The sequence below is a fragment of the Ursus americanus genome, chromosome 14 (genome assembly GCF_024610735.1).
Source record: "Ursus americanus isolate L20-20 chromosome 14, mUrsAme1.1.p, whole genome shotgun sequence".
Classification (NCBI taxonomy): Eukaryota; Metazoa; Chordata; class Mammalia; order Carnivora; family Ursidae; genus Ursus; species Ursus americanus.
In genome coordinates this window covers 3,298,393-3,318,803 of record NC_142140.1, presented here as the reverse complement: position 1 = coordinate 3,318,803, position 20,411 = coordinate 3,298,393, and the positions used below count along the sequence as shown (strand labels likewise).

The window sequence follows — 20,411 nt, the reverse complement described above, 5'->3', positions numbered from 1 at the left end:
GGATGTGGGGGGGAAGAGGAAGGAGCCCAGGAGAGCTTATCGGGTGTATTTATTTGCTTGGGCTGATTACTCCTCCCACCAGCTCATCGGCCCTGCGTGACTCCCCCGTCCTCTTCACCAGGGGTATCTGGCAGTAGCAAGGCAGTCCATTCGTGTTGAACGGATGAAGGAACGAACATAAGATAATTGGCTTCCTAGAGGCGGTGGCCTTGGTGGTGGGACGGGGTTTCGAGGGTTCACTAGCAGTGTTTGTACGCAGTGCTGGCCACCGTGGGGCCACACGCAGAGGCAGCAGCAGGGTTAAGAGAGAACCGGGAAAGGTGTAGCACCGGGGCAGCCAGCAGCGGGGAGGCCTTACAACCCTGGGCCTGAGGGTGGGGAGAGAAGGCAGTTACATGGAGCAGGAAAGCTGTGTACAGAGGGCCACCTGCCAGGCACGGTGGCTGCTGAGGGGCAGTGAATACCCTGGCCGCTCCCTCGCTCCTCTGCCCCCTGCTCTCCTGCCAGGGTCTCCCCCGGCCACGGACAATGAGAACGGCGGCACGGGAGCCTGGTGGTTCAGTGCACGGGCCAGAGCGGAGGAGACGGTCCATCTGCGGGGCTTTGGGAGAGTAACGGGCCCAGGTATGCAGAACTGTCCAGAGCGGGGAGGCTTGGAGCCAGGAGGCCTGGGGTGTGCCTGGAGCAGGGAACGCTTGTGGGTATCAGGAAGCTCGATGTGGGTGGCAGATGGCAAAGGGTCTTGCCGGCCTCACTGCGGTTTGGCCAGGAGTAGGCAATGGCCGGCCGCAGGGAGGATGTTGGGTTTAAAACGAAGCTTATGATAGCCGGTGGAAGACAGGCTGATCAGGGACAGCACTGGGGAGGCCACACAGATATCCAGAGAGCAGGGAGGGGGCCGCTGTCTGGCCTCATAAGCCCCACTGTCACCTCCAGCCCACTGCCAGGGACTAGAGTAGAGAGTGACCATTTTGTGGACAAGACAGGCGGAAGTCAGAGGTTGGGGGTAGGGGCTGTCAGAGCCCTGAGACCACAGACACTCCTCACCAGACCAGCAGAATTGACAAAGCCAGCTAGGCCCAGAGACTAGACCGAGGCTCACAGACCCTCCCTGGGCCTGCCTAGGAGGGCCACCTCCCACCCTCAGTCCCCCTCCCCACGAGCAGGGTCCTCCCACCGCCCTCCCTTCTGGTGCGGTTGCGTCCCTCCAGCGAGCACAGGCCCTGGGCTGTGTTCTGCCCTCACAGGCCAAGTTCACCATGGCATCGGCATCTCCCAGGGAACAAATGTATCCTTTTCTTTGCCTGGGCGGCAGTGACTTCATCCCCAGTGGGCCGTGTGAGTCACCGCACAGAGGGTGGAGGGCCGGCCAGCTCTCCGCTGAGCCTGGCCGTGGCCGCGTGGCTGGGGAGAGGGAAGAGCTGAGGGTGTGAACGCTTCCACGCACTTTCTCTTCCTGCCGTGGCCCCCCGTGTCCTGCAGGGGAAGGGGGGGGGACGACATCACTGGGCACCTAACCCATGCCCAGCCGTGCCGGGGCCTTTTGCAATGACAGCCACCGTGAGCTCTGCTGGCCTGCGAAGATGGCCCTCGGACGCTGGGTCCCGCACCCAGGGCCACACGGTGCTGTGAGCCCACATCACTCTTCCCTCACCGTAACCAGGAGAGCAGGGATGCTTATTCCCCTTTTGCAGAGGGACAAATAGAGGCTCAGACAGACGGGATGACTAGTGTTAGGAACAAGGGAGTCAGAGGTGAAGGAGTCCGTCCCCATTCTCAAGGACAAGCTTCCACTGGTGATGAAGACGGCGGTGTGCTGAGTCAGCACTCAGGAAGCCTCAAAGCGCTGGGAGCCTCAGTTTTCTCACCCATAAAATGGGGATGATGACAGCCACCCCTCAGCACTGTGAGAGGATGTGAGGAGAGCAGTTGTGAAGGGGCGCAGCACCCCCCCAGGCCACCGCCACCCTCACCCCGCCGTGTGACAGTCTCTGTGCCATCAGCACCCTGCGACGTTGGGGAACAGCTCAGGTGTGAGGCTGGAGCCGGCTGACAGCAATGGCGTGCGGGCTGCCAGCGCCTTCAAAAGCAGATCTTCAAGGGCCACCGGTGAGGGAGTGCGGGAGATGGCTCAGCGGGTGGCCCCTGCCGGGTGGCGGCAACACTAAACTCCTTCCTGCCTTCAAGCTCTTCCCTGAGGCTTTCTTAACCCTTCATGGGTGCCCCCCACCCCCTCACCCATCAATCCAAGGAAGCGGTCTTCAGAGAAGCAGGCAATGCTCTGGCAGCTGGGGACAGCCGCACCCATCCCTTCCCTGTGCCTTAGTTTCCCCATCTGTGAAGTGGGGGCAGGAAGCCCTAGTGTGATGCTGTTGGAAAGGAGGGGCACACGGGGGTGCAGCCAAGGGGAAGAACAGAGCGGCACCTGGACCCTCCAGAGGTTTTGTGGCAGGGGTGTCTTCCAGGACAGGGACTTGGAAGGGGCCCGCACGGGGGCTTGCCCCCCTGTCCTGAAAATGACACCTCTCTCTGAGATCACCTCCAGGGCCAAAGGTGCCACCTTTCCCTTGCTACCAGGTACCCACCATGACTGGTGTCTCGCACAGAGCAGGCATGGGAGGGGCATATGACAGATACTCCTCCCAGTTGAGTGGTGAGGGGCCCTGGTACTAAGCCCTGCCCCAGGGGGTCTGCCCCAGAGCCTGGGGTCAGAGGGCCCAGGAGCCATGAGAAACCAGAGCCTAGCGGGCAACAGGAGGGCATGGGGCACAAAGACAGAAGGCTCAGATGTGCCCGGGATGTGACAGGCCACAGATGGAATCCTGGGGGCCCAGGTGAGAGGCAACGGGCTGATAGGGAGGTTGGGACGAGGGTTCCGGAACATGCTTCAGGAAGAGAAAGAGGTGTCTGCAATCACCTATCCTAGCTCTTCACCCTGTGGGGACCAGGGGTCAGTCCAGGCCAGAGCGGAGTGAGTGAGGGGATGGATGGAAGGAAGAGGAGAGGATAGGCAGGTGGGCGTTTGGGAGGGAAGAGGGAAGGGAGATGGGAGATGGGTATGGATGTGTGAACGGATGAGTGAGTCCGTGGATGGTGTGAACAGATCGCTGGTAATGGAGACACGTACACAGATGCTGCCCCCACCCGCTGCAGATGTTGAGAAAACTTCCCCAGGACAGGCCGGAGAAACTCTTGAATGGAGGCCCTACTCTGTGTGACACAAAGAAGTGAGGCTCTGCCCCAGGGAGAGTTTCCTTAGGTCAGTGGAGGCTCAGGATGGACTAGCAGCCTTGACAGATAATGAGCTTCCCATCCCTCGGGGGGTTCAAGCTGAGGCGGGGCAGCCACGTCCCCAGGGTGCTGCGAAGGAGCTCCTGTGACAAGTGGTGGGCCGCTGTGGTGGCTTCTGATGAGGAGGAGAGAGAACGGGGGTTCCCGGGCCCCCAGGGAGGCCGCAGCCTTTGTAGAAGCTAATGTTGCTTTCAGATAAAAAGTTCTTTCCTGGGGCGCCTGCGTGGCTCAGTCGTTAAGCGTCTGCCCTCAGCTCAGGCCATGATCTCAGGGTCCTGGGATCGAGCCCCGCATCGGGCTCCCTGCTCAGCGGAAAGCCTGCTTCTCCCTCTCCCACTCCCCCTGCTTGTATTCCCTCTCTCGCTGTGTCTCTGTCAAATATATAAAATCTTTAAAAAAAAAAAAAAAGAAAGAAAGAAAAGAAAAGAAAAGAAACCTGTCTTGGGGGGAACAGACAGGCATGTACCTGCTGATCCTCACTGGAGTCCTGGACGTCCTGCCCAGGCCAGGGGTCCGGGGACAGAGCGAAGCTTTGAGCCGTAGACCCAGGCTCAGGCCCAGCGCCACCCTCCCTGACTGTCTGTAGGCAGGAGATGCCCCCTCTGAGCCTCAGTTTCCTTACAGGTGAAACGGGGGCCCTGGTGGGCACTGACCGGATGACACTGGCAGCTGTCCGTAGCTATACCGCTGTACGCCCAGGGCCTTGCAGGGTGCGGGGATCTGGACCCACCTGGCCCTGGGGAACTTGCTGGGGGCTGTGGGTGGGTAGAAGTAGGTTCTGTGAACACTGACCTCGAGCTGTGAGTCATTGTCTCTGGGGGCTCTGCCTGGGAAGCCCCAGCTGCCTGCCCTGGGCTGGGCCCAGGAGCAGCTGTCGGGGGGTGGGGAGCAAGGGCGGGGGCTCCAGCTGGGACCCCAGTCTGGAAATGCCCCAGACCCAGCTCGGGCCCAGCCCCCAAGGCTGCTCAAAAGGGCTGAAGCCCTCCAGCCCCCCTCTACCCCCATCTCTACCCAGAAATGCTGCTCCCGGAGCCAGACTGCCACAGCACGAAGCCCACCTCCCCGGCTTCCTAGGGCTGTGACCTGGGGTGAGTGACTTGCCCCCATCTGTGCCTCCGTTGCCTCACATATCAGACGGAGCTGATAATCAAATCCACTTCATAAGGCCATTGGGAGACCTGGATGTGTTCTTTCTGGCCCCGTGGAGAGCTTAGACCCGTGCCCAGGAGTTCATGAGCCCGAGGTGGTCAGGGAAAATTAAGGTCAAAGGGGCTGGCCACACACAGCATTATCTGTCACACAGCAAGGAAGTGGCCTGGCCAGGCCTGGGAACTTTGTCTCTCCCAACAGATGGAGACCCTCGTGGGCCAGCCACTCACCCAGGAAGCAGCCCTGACTTTGTCTTTCTTTTGTCTCCTGTACACCCCAGGCTTCCCCCAGGAGCCAAGCAGGCAGAGCAGCCCCTTTCGCTGTCCTGGCCAGCTCCTGGCCCGATGCTTGGGGTGGGCCGGGCTGCTGGGCGAGTGTTGGGTTTAGGCCTCTGGGGAGATGGGGGAGGATGTGGGCCCGCCCTCGCCTCCCCGCCCACCTCCCTCCCTCTCGGGCTCAGCCTCTCCCGTCCCAGGCCAGCCTCTGGACACAGGACCGGCACTTTCCCTCACCGGGCAGACGCCCCTCACCCGTCCCGCCTGGAGTGACTCACTGCTCCCCTGGCCCACAGCCACTGCTGTCTCCTGGCAGGAGGCAGGCGCAAGGTTGTGCAGAAGCTACGGGGTCTGGTGCGAGAGGGCCACTCAGCCAGGAGGGTCTGCGCACAGCAGCCGGACCGGCCAGTGCACAGAGGCTGGCCTGGGGACAGCAAGGCCGGTGGCTGGGACTTACGGTGGCCTCTGGGAGCCAGCGCCTCCCCCTCTCCCCTGGCTTTTAGGCCTTGTCTTTCTTCTTCCCACCATGAAGAAGGAAGTGACCTGAGAGCCAGCAAAGACAGCCAGCCCCTGGCTGGGAGGAGACCAGGGTCGGAGGGCCGTGGCTGTGGGTCCCTCGGCCGCTGGCTTTCCCAACTAGCCAGGCATGAAGGGTGGCGGCAGCGCCGTGTGGAGCCTTATGTGGAAGTACTGCATCTCCGTGAGGACCCTCAGGTACCAGGGGACGTGTGTGCGCGCGTGTGTGTACGTGTGTGTGTGTGTGTGTGTTTGTGGACACGGCTCTGCCCGGCCATCGCCTGGTGGGAGGGGAGGCTGGGCACCCGGCTGGCCGGTTTGCACGGACTCTGCGAGCTCCAGGACAGCTCCAGCCCGGGGGGAAGCAGAGATGGAGGGCAGAAAAGGTCATGCCTGGTGCCCTCCGGAGAAACTCAGAGTCTCTAGTGTGGAGGGAGGAGGGGAAGAGCATGGAACAGTAGTCAGGGAGTGTGCGGGCATTTGGCCGGGACCCGGCGTGCCCACCGAAGGCTGCCAGGGGCAGGTGGGGTATGGCGGGCAGACTCCCCGGGGTGCACGGAACGGGCGTTCGTTACATAACACACTGGCACTGGGCACAGCTGGGTGACCTTGGCCCTGTCCCCTGGCCACTCTGAGCCTGTTACTGTCAGTGAAATGGGGCTCACACTCGCTCCTTCGGAGTGCAGCGTGGGGCGATGTCGGGTGACTGTCCGGGGCCGTTGCCGAGGGGCTGAGAACTCAGCCCGGACGCAGGCCCCAGGCTGCCCAAGTTTAAAACTGGCGTTGGCGTTATCAGTGGCGTGAAGTGGCCACATCTCTGTGGCCAAAGCTTCCCACCTGCAGATCCTTACAGGCTTAGTGTGAGGCTTCAGTGGGGTGGTGTACAAAGAACAGGGCCTGGCGCCCGGCCAGCGCTGGGTAAGCCTCAGGTGTGATCACCACAGCTCTGGCTCTCGTCCTTCCCCTTCGCCGGATGGCCGATGGACGTGTGCGTGGAGCGGAGCCGCTGTGCACGCCAGCGCGCATGGAGGCAGAGCAGGGCCCTCTGCCCCCTGGGGAGGGGGCCCGTCCTGGGTCGGCGCCAGACCCCGCACCCGCTGAAGGGATTCAGACCAGGGAGCCGGAAGCTGGAAACTGTGATCTCGGGCAAGGCTGGGTCTTGTTTGTAACGGGGGATTAGGTGGGGCCAGGGTTTGTATGGGAGGGGCTTGGAGGCAGCTGCTTGGAAGACAGCTCTTTCATACCACCTAAGGGCGTATTTGTCACCGAGGGGAGGTTTGACAAAGAGTAAGGGATTGGAAGATTCTCCCTCTTTCTTCCCACCCTTATCATCTGGTTTCTAAACTATATAAACTTTCCCTTCCTTTCTTCCTTCTTTCTTTTCCAAAATATTTGTGATCACTTAGAGGAAATACCTACGATAAATCAAATAAAACCTCAGGACCGGGATAAGCACAATATAGAACAGAATGTCATGACCTAGGAAGAAAAAAGTAGCATGGGACAGAGATAAGCAGGGTTCTGAGGTTCTTCTGCTGAGGTGAAAATTGCTGCGCTTCCTGGCAGCCAAAGAGAAAGGGGAAACCTAGCGCCTCAGCCCGCACTCACCGTGGTAGGAAATCATCATTACAGTGGCCGCGGTTGTCTTTGCTGCTGGGTGAGAGGGTCTGGGACCCTGGGCCTCTGGCCTGGAAAGGTGGGTGGGTGAAGGTGGGAGGCATGGCAGGGATAGTCCTCGGGTCTGGCTCTGGGAAAACAGGGCAGACAGTGAGGGATGAGGCATTCTCTTGGATGCGGATGTGGCTGGCTGTGGGAACAGAGAGAGGAAAGCTCACCCCAGCAGTGAGTCAGGGGCCACCTGTCCCTCCTTAGACCCTGGGATAGACCTCGTCGGGTTGGCGCCTCGGCCAGGCAGGCCAAGGCAGGGGGTGAGTCTCCGGACTGTGGTGAGTGTGCTGTGTGCCTTCCCCTCCAACCTCAGCTCGATTTCCCTGTGTCTCATTCTCTCCTGCGGTTTCCGGGGATTGGCACTATGGAAACCTCAAGTGTTGTTTACAGGGTGCAGGGGGTCCAGCACTGGGAGGCCCTGCCATGCTTTGCCAGAGGCTCACCCAGTCCAAGGAGGAGTAGCACGGCCTCACAGGGCCTGGTAGACCAGCCACTCCACGCCTGCGTTCCCTCATCTGCAGAGTGGGGATAACGGCCCAGGGGATAATTACCAGTCAGGGCTATGGGCTGGAGCCTTATGTGGCTCATGCTACGTGCTCCGAGAGTGTTTTTTGGCCCAGTAGCCCGACAGTGGAACTGGGCAGGCCCGTATGGCAGGGCTGGTATGAACACTGGTGGGGTGGCCGTCTTACTCCCAAAGACAGCACCAGGTGGGTGTGGACACCATAATTGGCACTGGGTTGGCCCCAAACCCCCACTTAGCACCTGTCAGTGCAGCGTACCTCCGTGCTTAGCTGGAGAAGGTGGCCCTCAGGGAGCTCCAGGAGACTCGCTCGGCTCTCTGGACCCCCACCCCGTTTTGTTGGGAGGCCACCAGGAGGGCCGAGGTGACTCTCCGAGTCAGACAGACAGATGGACAGAGCAGGCGCTCGCTGGGATCCCAGCCCCCCTCAGCAGCCAGGGAAGACCTGAGTCAGCAGGTCTGCGGCCTGAGGCGGGGCTGGCGGCAGCCACAGTGACAAATTGGAGGGTTGCAATCGGACAGCACATAGTTTTCCACTCGCGTCTTCACATTCCCCTCCGCCCGAGACTGTCGCCCCTGGCCCAGACCCGCTTACATCTGGAAAAGCAAGAGGTGTGTGCGGGGAGCAGGCTGCCGGCTGGCCAGCCAGCCCTGGCCCTTTGCCCAGCGGTTCAGTGACTGCAGCCCAGAAGCCGGGGGCAGGGTCTCTGGGCCTTTGGCCCCAGATCTCCAAGAGAGAACACGACAGCTAGGAGCGGCGCGCACCAGGGCCCAGAGCCAGCGGAGCTAGGTTGTTCAGATACGCATTTTGGGGCGAGTTGCTAAAGCCCTCTGGGCCTGTTTCCTTGGGTGGTTCTTGGGAAGATCGCAAATGGGTTCCGTTGGTGGGCTCCCAGTGGAGCGCCTCCCTGTGATGCCTGTCCCCTTCGTCCCCCTGAGTCCCAGGGTCACAGTGCAGGAGTAGAGAACGCCCGCTCGGCAGTCAGGCCCGCCTGAGTTCGAATCCCGGTCCAGCGCCTTTCTACGGTGCAAGCGGCCTCCAGGGCTGTTGTGAGATTAAATGAGTTGAGGCCGTGGGCCTGCCCGGGCAGGCTAGGTGCTGCATGGTGGCTCCGTCTCTGAGCAAACACCTCTAAGCTCCTGTCTGTCACGGGCCTTAGTCTGTGGTATCGGTAATCCTCAGCCTCTGGGGCCGGGCTGGAAAATCACTTTTGCATCTGGTGTTATTTTGGGAACAGCAGATCGTTTTGTGCCTTGAGGGCTAATGGGGCAGGGGAGCTGCCTGGTGGACAGAGGCAGCCCACTTGGGGTGCTGGTGGGGGTGGGGCAGGGGGTTCTGCTGAGCAAGCCCCACCCCCACCCTTCCCCTGCCGTGGTGCGTCTGGGGAGGAGGGCTGGGAGCAGCTGGCAGCCAGGCTCTGGGAGCTTCCAGGGAGCTTCCTGGACAATTAGCCATCTGATGCCCTCTGCGGGAGGCCGTGTGCACACACCTCCTGGGACAGGGAGCTCACCGCCTCCCCGCCTGGGCGAGGGCTGGGCAGCTCTGATGCAAGGAAATTCTTTCCCACTTGGAGCTGACACCCCTCTTCCCATGATGTGCCCCCACCCCCCGATACACACAAACACACACTGGGGGGCCCGGCCCTGCTCTCCGGGCCCCCAGCCCATCTGCTTCCCTGTCCCGGGAGAGCCTGTAGTGGCCAGGATTCCCTGAGGCTGAGGACAGGGTCTTTAGTCCCCTCCCCACGTCCTTCCCCTTCTGGACAGGCCCCGGCTATCCCTGTCCTTCTCTGGGCAGGGTCTGGAGCTTGGGATGGGATGGGATGGGATGGGATGGGATGGGAGCTCCTAGGCAGGGCTGACCCAGCTGCCACCACCCCTTGCACAGACACTGCCCAAAGCACACATGGACTCTTCTGGCAGCTGCTTTACCCTTTCGTACATGGGACTTACCGCCTCAGCCCTGCAGGCCTGCCTTCCCCTTCCCCTCCCTTCCCCCTACCCCCCGCCCATCCCCATGCTGCTCTATGGCCCATCGCCCCCATCTAATTTTTGTGTGGGGTTGAAGACCTGTGCCAGGTGCTCAGTGTCCGGCCTCACATCTAGCCAGTTAATGTCCACCGTGTGAGAGCCACCATCCCACTGGACAGAGCAGGAACCTGGGGCTCGAGGGCCTCAAGCTGCTGGTCCCCAAGCTGGGTCATGGCTGAGGCCTTTCCTGGCGAGGGCAGCAGGTGTCCTCTGACCCGGGCAGGGAGATGGCACCGGCATCTCCCTGGAAAAGCTTTGTTCAGTCGGCCGATAAATATTTGTTGGGCCCCTGTTCCACATCGGGCCTGTGCCAGACGCCGGGATATGGCAAGGAGTAAGGCAGCGAGCGGCCCAGGCCCACGGAGCCGACGTTCGGGGCAGAGAGGCAGTAAGCAAGCAAACGGATGGGAGGTGTCTTCGGACAGGAATTACAGGCAAGAAGATGAAACGGGGAGGGTGGATTGAGTGACTGGGGCAGAGAGGGCACGGGACCTGGGTGGTGAGGAAAGGCCTCTCCCAGCTGCCCACGGGCTGCAGAGCACGCAGACTGAATCTGTCCACACGATGGAATGCTACGCAGCCACGGAAAGGAACGAGGTGCTGCTACGCGTCACGACACGGAGCCACGTCGGAAACATTATGCACGTGAGAGAAGCCGCTCACAGAGACCACTGGCAGTGGGCCAGCCCACACAGGCAGGAAGTAAAGCAGCGGTTGCCAGGGGCTGGGGGCGAAGGGCTGCGTAATGCAAACAGGGTTTCTTTTTTGGAATGATGAAATGCTCTAATCTTAGATTGTGGTGATGTGTGCACAGCTCTGTGAATATACGGAAATCGTTGTGTGCTGAATAGGTGGATTTTGTAGAACGTGCATTAGATCTCAGTAAAACTGTTTTAAGAAGGAGAAAGAGGAAAGCAAGCCCTGTCGGAGGGAGTGGCATTGAGTTGAGAGTGGCAGGGAGGAGGGAGCTTAGGAAGACCTGGGGGAGAGCATTCCAGGCGGAGGGAACAGCAGTTGCAAAGGCCCTGAGACTGGAGAATGGCCGGTGTGTTTGTTTGAAGAACATGGAGGAGGCCCTGCAGGGGTCCAGGAGGGAAGGAATGGGCAGTCCCCAGAGTCTGGCAGTGCCAGATCCTTGTGAGGACTTGAGAGTTTACTGGGGTGGGGGAGAGACAGGGCAGGGTTTAAAGCAGTATAATGACATGATGTGCTTTCTGTTTTAAAACAATCACTGGAGTTGCTGTAAGGAAATGAGACTGTGGAGAGGGAGGGGTGTGGGCTGGGGGGACGTGACACCAATCAGGCCGTAGTGGCCACTGTCTAGAAGAGAGACGATGATTGATACCCAGAGGAGACAGACTGGTAGACGATGGCAGTGGGAATTCAGATGGGAACAGATCCCTCCCAGCTGGGGGTGAGGAGGCTTCCTGGAGGAGGGGCCAGGGCGGGGCCTCAGGGAATGAGGGTGGGCCAGGCAGAAGGGCTTTCCAGGGGGAACCACCAGTGCGGGGGGGGGGGGGGGGGGGGGGGGAGCTGAGGGCACGGAGGCCATAGGGAGATGAGGTGGAACGTCCGGCCCCTGCCACCCCAGTCCCGGTTGGGCCGGAGCTGCTTTCAGAGTAAGTAGGACAGCGTCTCTCCAGGTCCACCTGTCATGCGCCTTTGTCCCGCCTGCTCAGGCTGGCCCTCAGTGAGAGTGTCAGCACCCCTGTGGCCAGAGCCCCAGGCTGGGCAGGCACTCCGAACAAAGCAGCCTCACCAGAAACTCCAGTGGCCTGAAACGCGATCGGCCACACGAGACTGGCCAGGGAGGGAGCTGTATTATTAATTGACCAGAGTTTCTGGGGCCTGCCTGCTGAGGCCATCCGGACTGGCCGGACCTCGAAGGAGCCCACTGGGCAGTGAGTGTCTGGGGCCCAGTCAGAGGTGGGCGGGGGCCCCAGGGTGCCTGGCACCCTCTCCCCAGGGCGTGGTTTCCTTGATGCTGGCTGAACAGGGAGGAAGTCAGACGTCAGACCCTGCAGTGGGGAGGGCCCAGCGCTCGTCCCCAAGGGCCGTGGAGGCAGGCAGGGTGCTGGGGCTCCAGGAAGACCTCCGCCCTCTCCCCTGTGACACTGTGAGTACAACCCTCTAGCCTGGGGGAGGGAGAAGGTCTCAGCCGCCTGAGAAACTTGTGAGGGGCTGCTGATGGTCAGGGCAGCCTGCTGTGGCAGGGTCTCTGGGGCTCTCATCGGGGTGTTCAGTGTTTCTCCAAATGTTTTCTGTGACTTCTCCGCACTGCCTGGATGGCACAGAGGCCCACCCTGGGCCCAGAGAGCCTCAGGTGTTTCCCCCCAACACCTAGGAGGGCAGCTTCAGCTGTGGGAGGGAAGTTCTTTCACTCCCCTGGGCATTAGCCCAGCCCCAGGCGCTGGTGGGGGTGGAAGGTCTAGGGCCCCTCTTAACCACCCTGAGAAGGAACCACGCCCATTTTCCAGCTGAGAAAACTGAGTCGCACAGAGATTGCACATTGCCGAGGGCCCCTGCAGTGGCGTTGGTGCAGTTTCTTTCCCCGCTGCCGCCCCCTCACCCCACAGAGCATAAACTTTGAGCACGAGAAGGCCCAGGGCAGAGGGAGCAGAAGCTTCTTTCCAAAATGATCCAGAGTAGAACCTTGAGGATCTGTAGATCCCCCAGGGCCGGGAGGGCCTTCGGACATAGTCCCCAAGTGGATGGGCAGCTCTGGATACACAGAATGAGAGAGATTCAGTGAGCCTCTTTGGTGCTGTCCCTTGGGAAATCCCCTTGAGAAACATGGGGGGGCCTGGGGCCACCTGCCCCTCAGGGAGATTCCCCACCCAGCTCTGCTTCCCCGTGGAACCTCGGTACAGCCTTGGAAAGGACAATAGCTGGCACGCTTTGGTTACGTGGGAACTCAGGCACAGAGGTGTTGGGAGATCTGTGCATGCCCCATAGCGGGTATAAGGTGGGGAGTTGGGGCTTGAACCCAGAGTGACTCCGAGCCCCTCAACGCATCATGCAGTCTCTGTCTGGGGTGAATGATCCCATGACTATCCTATCACTAGGTCTCAGTTTTTCCGTCTGTAATGGGTCGGAGTCCAGTCCTAAGGAGGAGGCTGTCTGCTCCACTGGCCTCCGGGAGTTGGGGCTGGGGTCAGGGTAGGCTTGGCCACAGGAGTGAGAGTTCCCAGGGTGGCTCTGTGTTCTCAGGTCAACAAAGCCTTCCTCTGACACATTGGTAGAGCCTCCTGACGACCCCAGTGAGCCAGGGAGGCCGTGGGAGGACCCCGGGTGGTCAGGCCGCTCAGAGCCCAGGGCTCTGGCCTCCAGTTCAACAGTCTCCAGCAGCTACCTGCCTTTGTTGGGCTCCTGGGGGCAAGCTGGGGAGGCTGGCCAGGTGGGTGCCAGCACCTGTCCTGGAGGAAGGCCCATTGCAGTCCTGAGGGTAGGGCCGAAAGAGTGGAACCAGGAGCCAGGACAGCTGGGCTCACCTGGGATCCAGACAAGCTCCTTTCTTTCCTGAGTCCTCTGTGCTCACCTGTGAACAGCCAGGTGGAGTCGGGAGCCGTGAAGCATTCCGTGACTCTGCAGGGTGTCAGGCTTGTCATTCATTCATGAAGGCAATCATTCGACAGACTTGCAGAGCACCTGCTGTGGGCCAAGCACTGTCTTGTCTCTGGGGCTACAAGAGTGCTAAAGCAGAGGAGGCAGCAGGAGGAGGGCGTGCATGGCAGGGGACGCGTACCTGGTTGGGTGTGTTTTGTTTTCATAGATACATATCGCCTGTTGGGGAACAAAACCAGCCAGCATACCAGATTCATGAGTTCATAGATACCAATGCTTAGGATGAAGCAGTTACCAAATGGAAAAGCGAGTGGATCTGGAATTGATGTGGAGAGCAGGCGGTGGCCAGAGAGGGCCGGAGTCTTGCCCACGGGCTGTGGGCTCCTGGGGCTCGCCGCAGAGACGGGGGTGCGGGGGGCTGAGCTTTGCTGTCTGCCTAAGGGCAGTCCAGGCTTTGAGGAGAGACGTGGGACTTCCACAGCTGCTCCTTCCCTTGAGCCTTCTGGAAGTCCCCAGACCAAGTCCCACTTATAACATGACTGTTTCAGCTTGAATCTGCTCACACCCGACAGTCACACTGGACCTCTGCTGACCCTGCGAGCGGGCTCCCGCTGTGGAGATGTCGGCCTCCGACAAGCTCTGGTTTGGGTCCTGGCTCCGCACGCCCACCTGCATGAGTCTAGTCAAGCCACAGGCCTTCCCCGAGCCACCAGCTCCTCGAGCATGAAAGATTCTTTCATGGTACCAAATAAACTCGGGTTGATGGGTCCTCTCCGCCTGTCCCTTCCCCTGCCACACCGTGAAGACCCTGAATCCTTCCAGGCACGAGGATTTTCCTCAGGCCTTCTCCCTGGGGATTGGGCTTGGGTGGGACACGGGGTCAGGAAGCCAGCTCGGGCCCTCCCATCTCCCGGGGACCTGCCAGTCTCATCCTGTTGGGAGCCCCCACCCCTGGGCTCCGAGTGGGCAGAGGCCATGCAGGTCTCCTGCCCCCATCGTTAGAGAGCTAGAGCAGTATGGCCTTTAGAACCCCAGCACAGATGCGGGGTTATTGCCGGGCTGGGAGGCCTGCCAGCCATGCACGCGGCCCCCGAGCTGGGGAAAGGGTCTGCTGAGCACAGCATCTGCAGGAGTCAGACGGGTGAGGGCAGGTAGGAGGGTTCATGCTGCAGACTCCACTCAGAGTCCTTTAGGGGCCAGGTCAGTGTGAGGCACTCTTGGGCCTTCTGCCTGAGTCTGTGAGGGAGGGTCATGAGCCCCTTTTGAGGGATGAGCCAACCAATGCCCAGAAATCCGTAACAGTGTAATTTCAGCTGCTTCTGGGAAAGAGGTAAAAGGAGTCTGGTCAGCCGGAGTGAGGTCTCCAGGCTGTAGCCGGCCTGCGGGGACCATCAAGGCCATTGTCAGCTGGGGCTTGGACTCTAGGGCCATGCAGCAGGCTTCTGGGAAGAGACAGGCTGCTGAAGTAGGTTGAGAGCCTAGACTTTGGTATGAGTCTCAACTCCGCTAGTTTCTTAGCTATTTGATTGGATTAGCCTCAGGTTAGCCTCAGTCTGTCAGTGAGGACCCTTCTAAGTGCTAGTGAGAGGAAATCCAAATCAAACAGGCTTAAGCAGAAGGAGGGCTTCATTGGTTCATGGAACCGAAAAGTCTGGGGCAGGGCCAACTGGCTTCAGGAATGGCTGGATCCAGGGGTTCAATTTATGTAATGGGTTTGGACTTCTCAACTCTTATCTCTGCTTTCCTCCCTACTGGCTTCATTTTGAAGCAGGCTGCTCCATGTGGGGTCCCCAGCTTCTGTGCTTGGCATGTAGAGAATTCTCCCCAACCCAGCAACAGGCCAGCTTCAGGGGCCAGGCTGCCACGAGCAACACACTATCTCTGTCTTAGGGATGTTGACAGTACCCTGGGGGAGATGGAACAAAAAAAGAGGAAGTACCATACAGGGTGATCAGAGCTGAGACCGGTGTGCACTCCAAAGCCCATGGGACACCAGAGGAGGAATGTCAGCGTTCACGTCTGGATGGGCCCCCCAACGTCTTCCTAGAAGAGATGACAGCTGAACCAGATTTTGAAGGCAATGGAGGCATTGGTCTGGGGAATGAGAAGTGAGGGAGCCAGGAGGCTGGGGTTCCGTGTGGAGTCCAGGTTGCCTCAAGACCCACACACAGTGGGGCTGGCCAGGCTGTGGAGTTCTGGTGGGGCTTAGCGGTAGGGATAGGTGGAGGTGGGGGCGACTGAGGGCAGGGGGTGGGGGCAACGGAGCCTACATGTGGGTGAAAAGTGGCTCTGGCTTCAAGGCAGCGAGGACAGGAAAGAATGAGCACTTAGTGAGCACCCGCTGTGTGCCTGTAACTTCCATATGTTGCCTCATTCTGGCTGCACGACACGCCCTAGGGTTACCTCATCCCCACTTCACAGAGAATGAACCAGGTGCCAGCACAGAGCACCTTATCTAAGTCAATCAAACATGTTTCCCCACAAACTTCGGATTTTGGACATACCAGTTGGCCAGGCTCAGTGGTCTCTGACCGGCCATCGAGAGGCTACTGGGATACTACCCATGGCAGGGACATATGGGGAAGTTACTGTGTTCAAAACAGTTACATGTTGAAACACCTTCCCGGCACACTAACCACTGAGACCTCTATCACACAGGCAGCCAGAAGCAAACACAGTGAATCCGAAACCTGATGGCCGCAAAATAGGGGGCGCGTCATAGCCAGGGGCCGGGCATGAGCTGTGAAGCCAGAGCCCCCCGCGCTGGTGGGGGTATGCAGGGCCACCTGCACATGAGCGAGCAGGGCAAACCAGCTGGACGTTGAGCTTTAAGTGGCAAATTTTTAACCCGCTTCTGAGCTGCCCCCCACACAGTGTGTTCACTTGTAGCTGAGGAAAGCCAGGCAGAAGAACACGGGCGGGGGGGAGCAGGAGGACGGGAGACCAGGTCCCAGCCCCCCATTTGGTTGCTATAACCCCTCTGAGCCGCAGGATCGTCTGTGAAGTGAGGGCATGCCGTGGGCAATGACATAGAAAGAGCTCGATAAATGTCAAGGATTATTAGCCCCAAGGAAAAGAAATAGTCTCGTTTAATGATAACATTTTAAAAATTGCTGTTTTCTCAAGCCCAGACTTGATCTAACTGGGAAGTCATTTGGTTCAGACTATAACAGCCCCCCAACCAAGGGCAGGCACCTGGTCATTTGGCCCTGTGTCTGCTGGTCAGGCTTCAGGTTCAGGAAATGCACTTGGTGAGTTAAAACCAAATTTTGAACTTGTCAAATCTTAATTGATGCAAGGTATTCGTCTTTTATTTTTTAAAAGATTTTTTATTTTTTTATTTGAGAGCGAGAAGGAGAGAGCGAGAGAGCACGAGCAGAGGGGAGGGACAGAGGGAGAAGCAGACTCCCCACTGAGCAGGGAGCCCGACGTGGGGCTCGATCCCAGGACCCTGGGATCATGACCTGAGCCGAAGGCAGATGCTCAACCACTGAGCCCCCCAGGCGTCTCCAAGGTATTCATTTTTTAAATGAGATGGTAAGACAAAGCTTTTTGAAGAGGAAAAGGAAATAAGAGTAGACTATACCCTGGTGATAGAGTTTGAGAGTGGAAGGAGGCCAGGGTAGTGCCATTGACATTTTGGAGCGGTGGAGGGATATTGAGAGGAGTTTTCTGGGGGAGGTGATCTCTGAGCCAGGTCTAGCGTGTGAGTGGCAACACTGGGCAAGTGGAGAGTGGGGGAGAATTTGGGGAGAACCTGTAGGTTGAGTGTCCATGGTGTGTTTGGGGAACAGCCGTCAGTCTTGGGTGGCACGGAGTCTGGAAGGATGAAGCCCAGAACTGAGGCCCGAATGGAAGGCTGGTGGGGCCCAGAGCCCAGAGTGCTAGACTCAGTGGGCACAGAGGAGCCGTCCGGGGTTTTGAAGCAGCGAGGTGGTATTAGCCAGCACTCTTTTGGTTGCACGAAACAGACCACAAAAACAGATGGTCTCAAGCCAAATGCTGAATTTATTGTCTTCTATTTCTGTAACAGTGAGGGCTTCAGGTACAGTTTGATTCAGGGGCTCAAACTCTATCTCCAAACACTGGCGTCTTTTTCTCTTTCTTCATCTCTCATGATTTCACCAGCAGAAACAGTTCCAGCAGAACTCCCAGAACAGACTCTCACTGGTCTAGCTGGGGTCTCATGCCCATCCCTGGGCCTGTCACTCTGGCAAGGGGATGAAATATTGTAGAGTCAGGGAGGACTCGGCTGACACAAACTAGATGGACTAAGAGTGGAGGAGGGGGATTCCCCAAAGAAAATCGGGGTGCCTCACCTGAAGTGAGAAGGTGGCTGGGCAGGCAGAAACATCCAGCATCCCCCACTGTGAGCTGAGAAGACCTGCCAGGCGCTGTGCTAAGTGACCCAATGTGTGACATCCCTTCGTGTCAGCCCCATTAGGAAGGGTTTCTCATGATCCCTGTTTTGCAGATGAGAAAACCGAGGCTTAGGGACATAGAGTGGCTTGCCTAAGGTCACACTGGTAGCAAATGGCCTCAGACCCCAAATCTGCTGGACCCCAAAGCCCGGGCTCTTAACCATCTGCTCCACTGCCTCGAAGGCATCAGATCTGAGCTCGAAGCTCAGTGTGGCTTGCCCAAGGCTTGCCCAAGCTCCCTGAGTGGAGGATGGGAGCTTGAGTGGAGGACAGAGTGGCAGGGGGGAGACCGGAGGCAGAGGATGGGGCAGGAGGCTGGTGCCTCACAGAGGGGAGGGGAAGGGGCCCTGAGAGAGAGAGGTGCAGTGTGCCCCAATGCACTGTCAGCCCTAGTTTTCATTGTTGTTTTCTTATGTAGATAAAACAATTGATCTAATCAGCAGTATATATGTACACACACACACACAGCAATTTGTGTGTATGCACACGTGTATATGTATAGACACACATGTGCACACACACATGAGCATGCTAATTAGTGGGCCTTCTAGTTTCTGTTCCGGGCAACCTTAGCAGGAGGATGCAAGGAATGAGGCTTCTGGGACTGGAGGCTGGACCTCTGCTCAGGCTATGGGCACAGGGGCATTTCCTGGGGAATTTCCGGAGGAAGTGGTCAAAGGGAAGTAACCACCCACCTGGCTCAGGGCCAGGGTGGGGAGCGGGTGGGATGGGGAAACAGCCACTCCTCACTTCCCTTTTCAGCCCTAAGGCTTCCCAGGCAAGAGTCCCGCCTCCTTGATGACATCATACAGGTCAGAGTTCATTCTGTCCACACCCTCATTGCACAAAGGGAAAACTGAGGCAGTGGGGGGGCACAGCATGCCTCACCTTTGTCATCACCCTATGGGGAAGCCTGGCAGCCTGAGTACCCAGCCTAGATGGGCTGCTGCTTTGCTGTATGACCTAGGGCAAGTCACAGAGCTGCTCTGGGCCTCAGTTTTCTATCTGCAGAATGGGCCGGTAATTACCTCCCAGAGTGGACAAATGAACAAAGCTTGGAAGTACGTGGGTCAGTGCCTGGCAGGTGGCAGTAAATGTTGGCTGTTGCAGCTTCTTCCTTTGCACGGTGAACTCTCCTTTATGCGGCTGTAGATCCTAAGAAAGCTGGGCCCAGGACCCAGCTTTTTTCTCTCTCTGAAGATGTATTTATTTAAGAGAGAGACTCTCAAGCAGACTCCCCACTGAGCGCTGATCCCACGACCCCGAGATCGTGACTTGAGCCAAAACCAAGAGTCGGGTGTTTAACCAAGTGAGCCCCCCAGGCGCCCTGAGATGGGTCTCTTTCTGTGTATAAGCTGTGTAGTTTGGGCAAGTCACTTCACTTCTCTCGGCCTCCGGTTGCCTTATCTAGAAAACGGCTTACTAATCACCACCTCAGCGGTCACTGCGGAGATTAACAGAATGTCCGCCCCTGGGATGGGATTTTCTGGTGTGTCTCCTTCCCGCTGGGCGGCTGGACATGCCCCTGCCTCCGTGGCTCCTCTTTCTGCCCTGGGAGCGTACCAAGTGAGCTATTCTATTAATGAATCATTCAGCTAGTGTCTACTGAGCACCCACTGTGTGCCAGGCCCTGCTGAAAACAGTGAGGAAGTCAGACCCACATCTCCTCCCCCTGGAGCCGTGGCGGGGAGGGAGACAGGAAATAAGTAAGCAAACAACTGAAGGAGATACTTTCAGGCATTGCAGTGAGGAAGATAAATGGGTCGATGGGGGGCAGGGAATGACTTGGTGGAGGCCATTTTAGTCAGATGGTCGGTCAGCAAGAGCCTCTCTGAGGAGTGCACCAGAGGACAAGGAGGAGGCCAGTAGAGATGGGGGATGGGGCTGGTGACAGAGGGAGAGCAGGGTAGACAGCCACCAGGGAATTCAGACGCAAAGGGGGGGGGGGCTTCCAGCATCCCTCCCCGAGAAGGGAGTCTGGCTGGGCCGGTGTGAGAGCCTGAGGGTCCCATCTGGGGGATATTCTATCTCATGCGTTAAGCGTTTGCTGGAGGCAGGGCCAGCTGAGGCCCACCTGTGAACGATGATGGGGGGATGATGATGGGGGAGAGAGGATGTGTCCGGCAGCATGGTGGTCACGAGCCACCTCTGCTGCTTGCCCTTGGAGCCCCTGACTGAGGGTGGCAGGTGGTGCTGGTAGAGGGGGACCACAGGGAGAGGCAGCTGGGCTCAGCCCCAAACTTCAGAACCTCTAAGAACCACGTAAGTAACCACATTTTACCTTCAAGTGCTGTCACAACCCCAGCCCGGACTTCCATGTGCCCAAGACAGGCCGCCGCCCCTCCCCGGAGCCCTGGCCTCTCTGGAGACACAGGGACACAAATAATAACATCAGCTGGTCTGGGGGGAGCATCAGCGTGTGCCGGCACGGTCGGGCCCTTCACACAGATCATGTCGTTTTCTGGTATCTGGTGCTGTCACGGTGGGCTTTCAGCGCTGGGGGGGCCTATTGGGTATGAGTGAGACCCAATATGGAAAGACTTTGTAGCTGGTTTCTAGGATGACTTAGGATAGGAAACACTCTTAATGTCCAAAAAAAAAAAAAAAATCTGGTGCTGAAATCCTAAAGACGTCTGTCCCTAAAACGTGCTGCCCTAGTTTGGGCCCTGTCGACACTGGCTGGTTCGTGGGTATAAAAAGCAGATGCTGGGGGGCACCTGGGGGGCTCAATTGGTTAAGTGACTGCCTTCGGCTCAGGTCATGATCCCGGGATCCTGGGATTGAGCCCCGTGTCAGGCTCCCTGCTCAGCGGGGAGCCTGCTTCTCCCTCTGCCTGCTGCTCCCCCTGCCTGTGCTCTCTCTCTGTCAAATAAAATCTTCAAAAATAATAATAATAAAATAAAAATAAAAAGCAGTTGCTGGCCGTGGCACACTGAAATCCCCCGACTGAAGTGGAGACGCCCCCACTAACCC

General features: G+C 58.6%; 1 protein-coding gene across 3 annotated transcripts in view; it reads left to right on the top strand.

Annotated features, from left to right (window-relative positions):
• The window catches only part of IQSEC1 (IQ motif and Sec7 domain ArfGEF 1), a 379,884-nt gene that overhangs the window by 253,343 nt on the left and 106,130 nt on the right, over positions 1-20,411 (top strand). The window contains exon 1 of one of the 3 annotated variants that reach the window (XM_045812306.2): positions 4,924-5,429. The exons of 1 other annotated variant lie outside the window; for it this stretch is intronic. In XM_045812306.2, coding sequence (XP_045668262.2) covers positions 5,362-5,429 — 68 coding nt within the window. In that variant the 5' untranslated portion in view covers positions 4,924-5,361. Of the gene's footprint in view, positions 1-4,923; positions 5,430-11,450; positions 11,570-20,411 lie in introns of those variants that run through there. One more of the 3 variants, XM_045812313.2, reaches the window with a different exon arrangement.